This window comes from Asterias rubens, chromosome 19, assembly GCF_902459465.1.
Source record: "Asterias rubens chromosome 19, eAstRub1.3, whole genome shotgun sequence".
In the NCBI taxonomy this organism is placed as follows: domain Eukaryota; kingdom Metazoa; phylum Echinodermata; class Asteroidea; order Forcipulatida; family Asteriidae; genus Asterias; species Asterias rubens.
In genome coordinates this window covers 7,804,888-7,816,940 of record NC_047080.1, presented here as the reverse complement: position 1 = coordinate 7,816,940, position 12,053 = coordinate 7,804,888, and the positions used below count along the sequence as shown (strand labels likewise).

At 38.5% G+C, this 12,053-nt stretch overlaps 1 protein-coding gene across 5 annotated transcripts in view; it reads right to left on the bottom strand.

Annotated features, from left to right (window-relative positions):
• Positions 1–12,053, bottom strand: part of LOC117302986 (dynamin-1-like) — a 38,035-nt gene that overhangs the window by 10,807 nt on the left and 15,175 nt on the right. For 3 of the 5 annotated variants that reach the window (XM_033786998.1, XM_033786999.1, XM_033787001.1), the window contains exons 6-11: positions 11,117–11,277; positions 8,117–8,259; positions 6,030–6,233; positions 5,277–5,415; positions 4,230–4,387; positions 1,065–1,143 (exon numbers count right to left, since the gene is read on the bottom strand). In XM_033786998.1, coding sequence (XP_033642889.1) covers positions 1,065–1,143; positions 4,230–4,387; positions 5,277–5,415; positions 6,030–6,233; positions 8,117–8,259; positions 11,117–11,277 — 884 coding nt within the window. Of the gene's footprint in view, positions 1–1,064; positions 1,144–2,763; positions 2,828–4,229; positions 4,388–5,276; positions 5,416–6,029; positions 6,234–8,116; positions 8,260–11,116; positions 11,278–12,053 lie in introns of all 5 variants that reach the window. The other 2 variants (XM_033787000.1, XM_033787002.1) reach the window with 1 other exon arrangement.

Below are 12,053 nucleotides of genomic sequence, written 5' to 3'. Positions count from 1 at the left end.
GTTAGAATTATATTTACATGTTTATGTAAATAATAAAATAATAAAACCCCCAAATTTAAACTGCTTTTTAAATTACGAGGTATGCACAAAATGTGAGAGAGTTGAAAACGCTTGCAAACCCCCCAGTAACTGTCATACCACAGCCGCCATCAAATCTTTGGAGCCCAAAACCCAAAATAAATGTCACGTTCGTCCACTCTCATGCCAAATGAGGTAGTGTGTTACTCATATTTGTCAATGCTGTCATTTTATGTTCAATAAAGGGTGGATAGGTGCACATTACAAGTCTTATTATTATTGTTATGTATTATTTATTATAAATATTCAGAGTACTGTGACATAACAAATCTCAACTCTTATGGGAATTTCTTTAAAAACTTGCAAAATTTAATTGTTCTATTCTACACAGAAAACACACTAAATGGTACACCTTTTCTACCGTCACGCTAGCAGTTTTTCCAATGGTTATAAATTTATTGAAGCAAAAAGTATTCCAACATGTAAATTGACATGTAGGCTTAAACTGAAAGTCAATTATATTATCCTTATCTAACAAAAAGATGGAAAGTGTGGTAAGATTTTACTGAAATTCTTTTAATGACAATTTTCAAATGAATCTTGAAATGTAAAGGTCGTGGTTTTGAGTTTCACCCAAGTGATTTGCCTGTGGATTTTCTTCACAGAACTTGGGAAAGGACCGAGTGTGCTTATGTAATGTAAGGGTCAAAACAAAGTATAGTCTTTATCTTCAAAGCAAAAATAACAGATCTGTAAGTATCAAACGTATCTATTCAAATTATTCTCAGTTTGCCTGCGTACATTTTTTAAAGTGCTGAAATACATATTGATGATTTCATGAACTTTAATAAAATGTTCCAACCATTTGAAAACTGCAAAACATGATCGTAGATAAGTGGAACCATTTATTGTGCTTTCTGTCACAATGATCTAGGCTACCATCAAGAAAGATAGTTGCAGACAAGAAATTAATCTTTTTCGGCGTAGGTAGGAGTAAGACAAATGAGGCAGAGTTTAATAAACCTTCACCCAATTGAAGTAAATACCTGGTTGGTGACAGAACGCTGTGCCTTTTGTGAGTTAGCATTGTTTGAGGAAGTGGTTCGTCTCGATTGGGCCGCAGCACTACAGGATTTAGAGAAGGGTTAATAAAAGAAAAGAAAAGAAAAAGGGAACCGACTTGGAACAACCAGGGAGAGTTCCGGAAACCCATGGTGGTGTCAGCCCCAAGTGCGGACAGAAGGATATAGAAGGAAGAGTGCCGATGACAAGGGCCAAAGGTGAAAGGTCAATGCAGTCATAGACAGTCATGGCGAGTCAGGGGTTGAAGTTCAAAGGTCAGCATTTATCAGCATGTATTGCAGTATGTTGTGTAGTTTTTTTTAAAGAACATTTAACGGGACACATTGCCGCTCGGATATGGCGCTTTGGGCTATAAAAGCGATGAAAAGAATATGAATGGAAAGATGCTTTAAAAGTAGAACATAATAGCTCGCACAAATATCCCTTGAATATGGCTTTCCTTTTATTACGTGAACTAACACAGTTCACCAATTTGTTGGGCCAAAATGTGGTTTTACAAAATGGCAGACTGTGTTATTTCACAAAGTAAAAGGAAAATCACACAATTTGTTGGGCCAAAATGTGGTTATACAAAATGAAAGACTGTGTTATTTCACAAAGTAAAAGAAAAAATCAAACAATTTTAAAGGTATATTAGTGTGGATGATCATATTCTTTTCACAACAATTGCTTTTACAGCCCAAAGCGCTAGATCCTAAGGCAAAGTGTTTTATTTTCTACTTTTGAGATTGAAAAAGGAAGTAAACGACAATTGCAATACTTTACGACAATCCTATAAATTGTTTATTCTTGCTCTTTTTAAAATAAACCTTTCACCCTGTACTTCAGACAACATTTCTGCAACATAATCATGCAAGCTACTGAGCAGTAGTCAACTGTATACAGAATGCAAGCATGAAACCATGATTACAACATGGAACATGTAGAATTATTAGAGCAAAATTGACCTTGAACTTTAACCCTTCACCTCATAACCTGGATATGACTGCCGTGACCCCAGTGGGATTATTCTAAACCTTAGCTTAGGCTCCGGCCCAGCGGTTAACTTCACAAAACTTTATGCAACTGTGTATAGTCCACATGTGCAAGATTTGTTGTGTTAGTGGTGCACAACAACGGTTGAACAAGTGGACTTGTGCTTCAAAACCTTAGGCAACAGTATACATGGTGCAAGTCTACATGTGCAAGCTTTCTGAGGCTAGTGGTGCACAAGTTACGCAATAACTGCTGGACCTGCGCAAGTGGACGTACACATTTTCGTAAAGTTGTGCGAAAGCGCCACCTCCATTTGATTGTTGAAGCACAGTGCAAAATGCAAACTGCTCCAACATTGTCATGATTGTTGATGGAGTCCAAACTGGAGCCTTAGCCTAGGCTAGGCTTGGAATAAGACCACTACCAACATGCAAGGCAAAGGGCATGATCGATGCCAATTGAGTGAGTTACAAGCATCATAACCATAGGGGTACTGTACACAAGCAATGGATCAGTCAGTCCACAGATACAGTTACAAAGCAGTGACATCAAAAAGAAATAAACAGTGGAACACTGTCTTGGATTAGCTTGAAGCAGAGGTGTTTAGCATAACCATAAAGGTCGTGACCCCAGAGGAGTGTGATGCCAAAGGTCAGTACCAGAAGGTCGTGACCGGCAATATTTTACCTGATTGCCTAAATTTTTCTTCTCTCTATTCACTGAAAACTGTTTTTCGGACTTGTTTTGGGCACTGGATGGAGGAAATAATGAGTTTGGACAATCGTTAATCAAAATGGTCAATATTGAGAAGTTGCAAGAATAACATTAGAAGCATATCAAATATCATAAAAAGTATAACATCATAAAAAATCTTAGAACTTAGGCCATGTCTAAACTGTCAGCTTTGGTTATGGCTACCTAAAGCCCGGTTTATACTTCCTGCAAATGCGAATGCGATGCGAATTTGACGTCACATCTCTTCTTTCGCAGAGGTATTCCCAAGCCAGTTGCCCAGAGTTGAACTGCTGTGCATCTTTCGTTGCGAATTTGTAACGTCAACATTCACTTGGCATTTGCATATTGCAGGATATATGAACCAGGCTTCATGCTGTTTGCCCAAACTATGAAATGCCAATTGCAGCCGTAAGCCACATCCAAAACTAAAAGTCATTCAATGCAGACAAAGCCAAGGTTTCTTAATAATTACCTGGGCTTCCTGAAAATTTTTACACCTCATCGGGGCTATAGGAAAGGTTATAACACCCGGTTCCGGCGTGGGCTCTAGAGCTGCCCTGAACCAAATTATTAAATACGCATGAGAATGAAGTTTCAGGAAAAAATAATCAGTATTTAGTAAGGGGCTAAAATGCGAACACGGACGGTCAAAATTTTGACTCCATAAAATGGCCGACTGTGTTTGTGCAAGACGAAAAAAGGAAAACCATGCAATTTTGAGTGATACTTTTGTGGATTATTATATTCATATCAAACGGTTTCAATCGCTTTTCAAAGACCAACTCGTCGATCCTGTGTGCCTTTAAGTTACGCCTGTCTCAAACCAAACATTTTTTGAGTTGACCTGGAGTCACTCTTAATCTTGGTTCTGCGCGACTCTGGAGCCCATGTCTTAACTGGGTGTTACTTGACTTATTTCTTCACTAAAGAGTTTTACAAAAATAATAATATTTCTTCTTTTAGCAATGAGGTTTGAAAGTATGTTATTGTTTCATTATTAATTCTGCTCTTTCTGCCTGAATTCATATTGAATCTTGACACTGCTATGTATTTAATATTGTTTCGACATTGTGATATTATGACCCTTGCAACGGATATATATTTTAAGCCGGATATTGCTTGATGCCTTGAGCCTTATGTTGGACAAGAAAAAGGATATAAAAACCAATTTCCTGTTTGAAAAGTAATTCATGAGAATTTTGAGAAACAGTGAAAGCTAACTTGGCAAATCCAATAAAGTCTTCATGGTTGTATTCATAAATATATTTAAAAGCTGAATATCGTAATTTTACGAAGCATTGATATTGAATATTGAACACACTTGTTGCCTTGAGCCATATGTTGGTTTGTAGACAAAAACAAGAAAAGGAATTATAAACAAACATCAATGAGAATTTTGTGGAACAGGGTAAACTTACTTGGCAAATCCGATGAAGTCTTCGTGGTTGGTGTTCATGTACGCCAGTTGGATGTCGATCAGCAGCAAGACTTGTTCTTTGGTTTTCTGTTCCTTGCTGGCTATGTGCCTGGTTACAATTCCTTCTGTCTCTTCACGAAGACGGGGATATCGTGTCATCTTGTCAAAGAGAAAGGGTCAATCAATCAATAAAATAGTGTTCATAAATACCTCAGAGAGTTTTGCTATTCCTATTGGTGGTAATGACCAGCTGGAGCTGTTTATAACTGGTTGTTTTCAGATACGTTGAGATGCGTACTACGCGCACGAATGCAAATCTGAAAACTGTCTCAGTCATAAAAAAGCAACACACGTACAGAGCTCAAGGACGTCGGAAAACAGATAAGTTTTACAGAGTTTCTTACTTGATTACGCCTTTTTCTCCAAAAGGCATTTAAGAATGGGACAAAAAGAGTAATTGACTCATTCTTAAACTGCCGTTTAAAACCTTGCAGGGTCGTGGCCGTGCGATTTTGACCCTGCCAGTTTTAAATGACAGTTCAAGAACTTGACGCTAACCTTTTATTCCCTTAATAATAGTGATCTAATCATTTACAGGTTAACGCGTTCTTACACAATCAATCAATCAATCACTGGTAACATTTATACGGCGCCATATTCTTTTGTATTTAATTCTTTGGTTGATTGTGAAGAGCTGTGTTCTTTGTAGAGCGCTATTATTTGGTAAAACCAAGATTAACATTCTTTATCCCGGGTTCAAATTTAACACATCTATTAACTCGTTGCGTTACCCGCTGCTAAAATATAGGATTCAAACTGCCTCTAGCTACCTGGCAATCTTGGTGGTTTAGTTGGTATGACACTGCTCTAGAATTGCAAGGGCCATGGGTTCGAATCCCTGAGAGTAACATGCCTGTGATATTTTTTTCACAGATCTCGGTAAAGTACAGAGTATAGAGTACTAAAACACATCGCTGTAAGGGTAAAATCAAAGTTAATATTCTTTATCAACATCTATTTAATAATTATTGTTAATATTAACCCTTACCTTTTCTCCACACTGCCTGACCACATTGTTCAGTTCATTGGTGACCAAGTCAACACATTTCAGAGATGGCTCTTTCAGTCTTTGTACCTGCCGTTTGGTAATTGCTTCAAATGCCATGTCTGGGGTAAACAGACCAACCCTAAAAGAAGAACAAATATATTTGAGACCAATTTAAGAACTCACTCCGCGGTAGTGCATTAACAATTTTACAAGCTAAAGTAGTGGTCCAAGCCAATTTTCTAAACCTTCCGCCCAGGTAATAGTTTTTTCAAGTTTCGCAAACAATCCGATAAATCTACTCAGCGAAAGAAAGATGGACTAATGAAGTTACAATTATTCAGTGTTGAAATGATGCCATTTCTACCGTTTGGTAACCCCTGGGGTAATAGATTCCAAGGAGCTTTTGGGAACAGTATTCAAAGCACTAGAGAAGTAGATCAAAGAGCATGATTTCTTTATTCGTGGAAAAGAATATTGTCTGATTTTCTTCACCACGCCGACATAAAAAGTCTGAATTCAGCCAAAAATCTGAACAATCTCATTCCTGAATTATGTAGCACCTTATAATAGGGGTTGACAAGGAAGCCGTTTCTCACAATGTTTAGTACTACCACCAGCTCTCCATTGCTCGTTACCAAGTAAGTTTTTTATGCTAACAATTATTATGAGTACTTACCAATCGTGTCCAGTGTCCTGAACAGTGCAATGTTTACAAAAATATAACAAGTTCTAACTTTTGTCTTGAAATCTTACTTGACACCGCGGATGTTCTTGATGGCATAACTGATCTCTCTCCTTAATTCTTTCTCATCATATTCCATCTTGACAACCTCAAACGGGAAGCGTTCATGGAAGATGCGGTTGATCTTGGCCCCGCCCGACAGCTCCATTGTGTTGATTTCATCACCAGCGCCCTCTATGCGCTTCTCAAAGTCTGCCCCAAACTGCTGTACCATCCTGCAGAAATTTTTGTCGAACATGATATTATTATCAGACTCAAATTTAGCGCACGTCCAGGCCTGATACTTCATGGAGGCACCGAAGGCGATTGCTTCTAAGCACCCTGTTCAATGCCTTGGTGCTTGTGAAATGCTCCAGTAGAAACTTAAAATTTCATCTTAAGGTGCCCCTTACCAAGGAGAAAATGGCGTGGTGCCCTTGGCTTTCAAAAAAGAAGCATACGGGTCTGCTACAAATATGGTGCTCAAACGCTCTTGAATATTACCCCCTTTTTAGACAGGCTTTGAAGTTTTCATGAATTCTGAAACCAATCTATGTAGCACCTTATAAACGTTTACAAGGTTGCTTAGCAATGAGTGGAACTGTGTTCTTTTACATGCATGACACAACAAACGTGACATAAACTGTACAATTTTAAGGGTCAACCAAAGAACGAAGCAATAATGGTCAAGACTGGGACTCGAACCTACACTATGGTGATATGAAGAAAAAAAACAGAGCTCGAGTCTGGTGAGCTTGACCACTCAGCCTCGAAACGCCAAGACATGATTTTAAAATGATCTTCCCGTCAAGGGACCTCAACAAACCAAGCTGGCTAAAGCCAATCTCTCTCATATAAAAATTAGTTTAATGTCTAATTATGAAGTGCACAAATCAAGAAATCTTGATTCAATAACTAGACGACCATATACTTATTCTAGTCATTGTGAAATCAGCAGTTAGCTTGAGGGATTTGAACCCATACCCTTGTGATTGCAAACCCTGAAGTCTAACCACTGGACCACATTTATCCCCTAGGTGTACAGAAGCAAGTTTAGTGAAGCATTTTGCTCAAAGACACAAGTGTCTTGACCGGACCCCAAACCCACAATCCGATGTTACATGTAACCACCAAAACCTGAATTTGATACTCTTAACCGTTTGACCATAACACCCTAGTCATTGTGAAATCTCCAGTTAGCTTGGGGGGTTCGAACCCATACCCCTGCGCCTAGTCATTGTGAAATCTCCAGTTAGCTTGGGGGGTTCGAACCCATACCCCTGCGCCTAGTCATTGTGAAATCTCCAGTTAGCTTGGGGGTTCGAACCCATACCCCTGCGCCTAGTCATTGTGAAATCTCCAGTTAGCTTGGGGGTTCGAACCCATACCCCTGCACCTAGTCATTGTGAAATCTCCAGTTAGCTTGGGGGGTTCGAACCCATACCCCTGCGCCTAGTCATTGTGAAATCTCCAGTTAGCTTGGGGGGTTCGAACCCATACCCCTGCGCCTAGTCATTGTGAAATCTCCAGTTAGCTTGGGGGTTCGAACCCATACCCCTGCGCCTAGTCATTGTGAAATCTCCAGTTAGCTTGGGGGGTTCGAACCCATACCCCTGCGCCTTGTCATTGTGAAATCTCCAGTTAGCTTGGGGGGTTCGAACCTATACCCCTGCGCCTAGTCATTGTGAAATCTCCAGTTAGCTTGGGGGTTCGAACCCATACCCCTGCGCCTTGTCATTGTGAAATCTCCAGTTAGCTTGGGGGGTTCGAACCTATACCCCTGCGCCTAGTCATTGTGAAATCTCCAGTTAGCTTGGGGGTTCGAACCCATACCCCTGCGCCTAGTCATTGTGAAATCTCCAGTTAGCTTGGGGGGTTCGAACCCGTACCCCTGCGCCTAGTCATTGTGAAATCTCCAGTTAGCTTGGGGGTTCGAACCCATACCCCTGCGCCTAGTCATTGTGAAATCTCCAGTTAGCTTGGGGGTTCGAACCCATACCCCTGCGACTGAAAATCCTGCAGTCTAACCACTGGACCACAGTGACACTTGTTATGTTTATATAACAGGTAAATTTGCTTGGTAAGCATTGTGTAATACAACAAACAATGCATGACTTACTGTAACATGTACTTGGTTTTGCGTGTGGGGTCGTTGTAGTCCATGTCCTTGAAATCTGCAACGTCCCTCTCGAGGGAAAGGAGCTGTGTCTGGAGTCTGTTCCTTAGAGCAGGAAGAGTTTCCTTGATGTGGTTGGTCAGTTGCTGAAGAAAGAAAGAAAGCCAATCAATCAATCAATCAATCAATCAATCAATCAATCAATCAATCAATCACAACAATCAATCAATCTTGGCCCAATTTCGAACTACTTAAAAAGTTGAGTAAAATTTTGGTACAGTTTGAAAAAAAAACTAGAGGTACAGTTTTTGTACAGTTTTTGTTTACTACAAAAACAAGGTGTTTGTGGTGAGTGAGTGAATGAATTGGTGACAACATTTTACCTCATCAATCCAATGACTGGTTAAGGAGTTATGATTTTTTTACAAATTAAACACCAACTTCCGGTTTGCATCGGATAAAAGGTCAAATAGGGGTTACTTTTTATGTAGCGCGTGATAAGTTTATTAAGACCTTTTAAATGATGGATGGGTTGTAAAAATCCAATATTTGGTTTAGAAGTTATGATTTTTTCAAATATAAAGTTTCAACTTCCGTTTTGAACCGGAAGGTACTGTCAAATGAGGTCACACTTGGTAGCGTTGGTGATGTCTTTTGAGTTCTTTCTTTTGACGTATAGATGATAAAAATCAAATCATGTGGTTTAGGATTGTTTTATTTTTCAAACATTATATATCAATTTCCAACTTTAACTGGAAGTCAAGGTCAAACAGAGTCGCATATTGTATAGCACATGATAAGTCTATTAAGACCTTTCAGATGATGCATAGATTCAAAAAAATCCAATGTATGGTTCAGATGTTATGATTTTTTTCAAATATAAAATTTAAACATCCGGTTTGAACCGGAAGAAAATTTTTTTTTAGGTCACAAATTATAGCGTTAGTAATGTTTTTCAAAGCCTTATCACGACGTTCAGATAATAAACAACTAATTTCTGGTTCTGGAGTAATATTTTTTCAAATAATTAACTGCATCTTCCTGTTTAACTGGAGGTCAAGGTTTAATAGTCAATGTGGTGTATCGTTTCTTAAGTTGATACATACCTACCCAATGACGTATAAATATATAAAAAATCAAATGTGTGGTTGTGAAATTATTTTTCTTTGACCAATTATTTTCAACCTCTGGTTTGAACAAGAAGCCAAGTTTAAACTGATTTCATTTGTGTAGATCCTGACTAGTTCATTAAAACCTTTCAGCTGATGTATGACTTGTAAACATTTTATAATTATGTGATGGACTATCTGAAGGTGTATAATGTATCTTATAACATCAATGCAAATGTTTTCCTACTTGTTGTTTTGGTGCGAGACGTTGTTCATTATTACTCAACTATTGCGATTCACCGCGATTCACTCAGTGCTCGATGTTACTAAAAACGTTACAGCGCCCTCTTTCGCTGGACTAAAGAGAGCACTTTTGGGAATTCCCCCCAAAAACTCGGCGCTTGCACTGCATAGCGTGCGTTGTTGATCAAAATGGGGGTAAACGCGTGGGTCAACAGGTGCTTTCGCGTCCCTTTTCGACTGATGTAAAGGTCCAAATTTTGTTATTTCTGTGCAAAAGATTGAGCGGGATTGCTGTTTTACAATCTGAAACAAAAATTACGTTGAAATGATCAGTAGTTTTAAAAACATGAATACGATAAGATTTTATGAAATTTTCAACTTTCGTTTTGCACTAGAAGTATTAAAAATATTTTACGTGTTCTGTGAAGCATTTGTCCAACTTTTAATGATCTATCCGATGATGTGTAGATTGTCAACATCCGAATCATAGTTTTTGAGTTATGATTTTTACAAATATTAAACTTTGATCTAACGTAATTCAATTCCCGATGACGTCATAATGACGTAATTAAGTATGTGTTGTCTTGATACTGAGGTTCAACTATCTATTGAGTTTCAACATTCCATTCAATCTCAATCTTGAGTTATTCCGTAGAAAAGCTCGAAAGTTGTTTTTTGACGAAAAAAACCCGAAGGTGAACTTCGACCCAGGGTAACGACCCGGATGCTAAGGTCGTACGATTTTGGCGTTAACTTTTCAAATGTTGCCCCAGTCTTGGTCTATCAGGTGCGAAAACTTTGAACATCATAGCTTTCATATTCGTTGAGATACAGCAAAACGAAAATGGTCCCTTTTCAACTTTAAAAACCTTGTAATTTGACACCTAATGACGTCATCATGACGTAATGAAAACTGTGCCGTCTTCGTATTGAGGTTCAATTGTCTGATGAGTTTCAAGGTTCAGTTTGGCTTGAATCTTGAGTTATGCTGTAGAGAAGAGTTGACGGTGAAGAAGAAGAAGATGGAGCAGAAAAAAAAACGGAACAAAAACAATAGGTGTTCGTGCTGAAATGCACGAACAAGGTGTCACTATGGTAAAAGGGGGCACAAGGAAGGGGGGGGGGCGCACAATTTTTTCTAGGGGGGCACTTCAGAAAACCAACGCTCCTACAGAATTATTCTCAGATCAATCTGACTGACAGACTTACCCGGTCTAGAGTTTACTGACTTAAAGGCACTGGACACTATTGGTAATCACTCAAAATAATTGTTAGCATAAAAAGCTTACTTGTTAATGATCAATGGATGGAGAGCTGTTGATGGCATAAACATTGTGAGAAACGGTAGTTTTTGAGAAAGAAGTAATTTCTCACTAAAATATTTGAATTTGATTTTGAGACCTCAGAATTAAATTTTGAGGTCTCGAAATCAAGTATCTGAAAGCACACAACTTGTGCGACAAGAGAGTTTTTTCTTCCATTATTCTCTCGCAACTTAAATGACCAATTGAGCTAAAACTTTCAAAAGTTTGTTATTTTGTGCATATGTTAGGATACACCAAGTGAGAAGACTGGTCTTTGACAATTACCAATAGTGTCCAGTGTCTTAAATGCTGCAGTCCAGTTTAGATATACAGTCCTGTGTACGTACCTGATTGAGAACTTTCTGTAGGTAAGGTGTACCCATCTTATCTGCCATATGACGATAAGATTGATGACTCAGAAAGAATTTACGCTCAGCTGACAGCGCTGCTTTGATGTCTTTTCTTCCCTCAATATCTCTCTGACTTCTGTTCACAACACCGATGTATCCTGACGAAAACAAGATTCAGGTTATAATTTTTTATACCATGATACCCCGAGTGTATTAGACACTGTATAATCAGTTCTTTCCCCAGAGTTTTGTAATCAAAGTTGGGATTGGTGCTAAGCGCAAGTCATGTAAGTGAATAGTGATTGTAAGCACAGAAGCAAAGGTATTGAGCACTGGTTTCCTGGTTTAAAGGCAGTGGACACTATTGGTAATTACTCAAAATAATAATTAGCATAAAACCTTACTTGGTAACGAGTAATGGGGAGAGGTTGATGGTATAAAACATTGTTAGAAACGGCTCCCTCTGATGTGCCATAGTTTTTGAGAAAGAAGTAATTTTCCACGAATTTGATTTTGAGACCTCAGATTTAGAACTTGAGGTCTCGAAATTAACCATCTAAACGCACACAACTTCGTGTGACAAGGGTGTTTTTGTCTTTCATTATTATCTCGCAAGTTCGATGGCCGATTGAGCTCAAATTTTCACAGGTTTGTTATTTTATATATATGTTGAGATTCACCAACTGTGAAGGCTAGTCTTTCACAGTTACCAATATTGTCCACTGCCTTTAAGAGTAGTAAAAAAAGCTCCATGAAAACAACTGCAAAAAGGTATATAAATTTAAAGTCGCATTAAAATTAAAAGTAGCATCATGTATCAACATAGCAGATGGCTGAACAAAAGGAACATCATGTGTAAATGTGCATCATGCTAGTAGTCAACAATTGTTCACATTTTCACAATAGCCTTTCTGGAAAAGAATAATTTCAGATG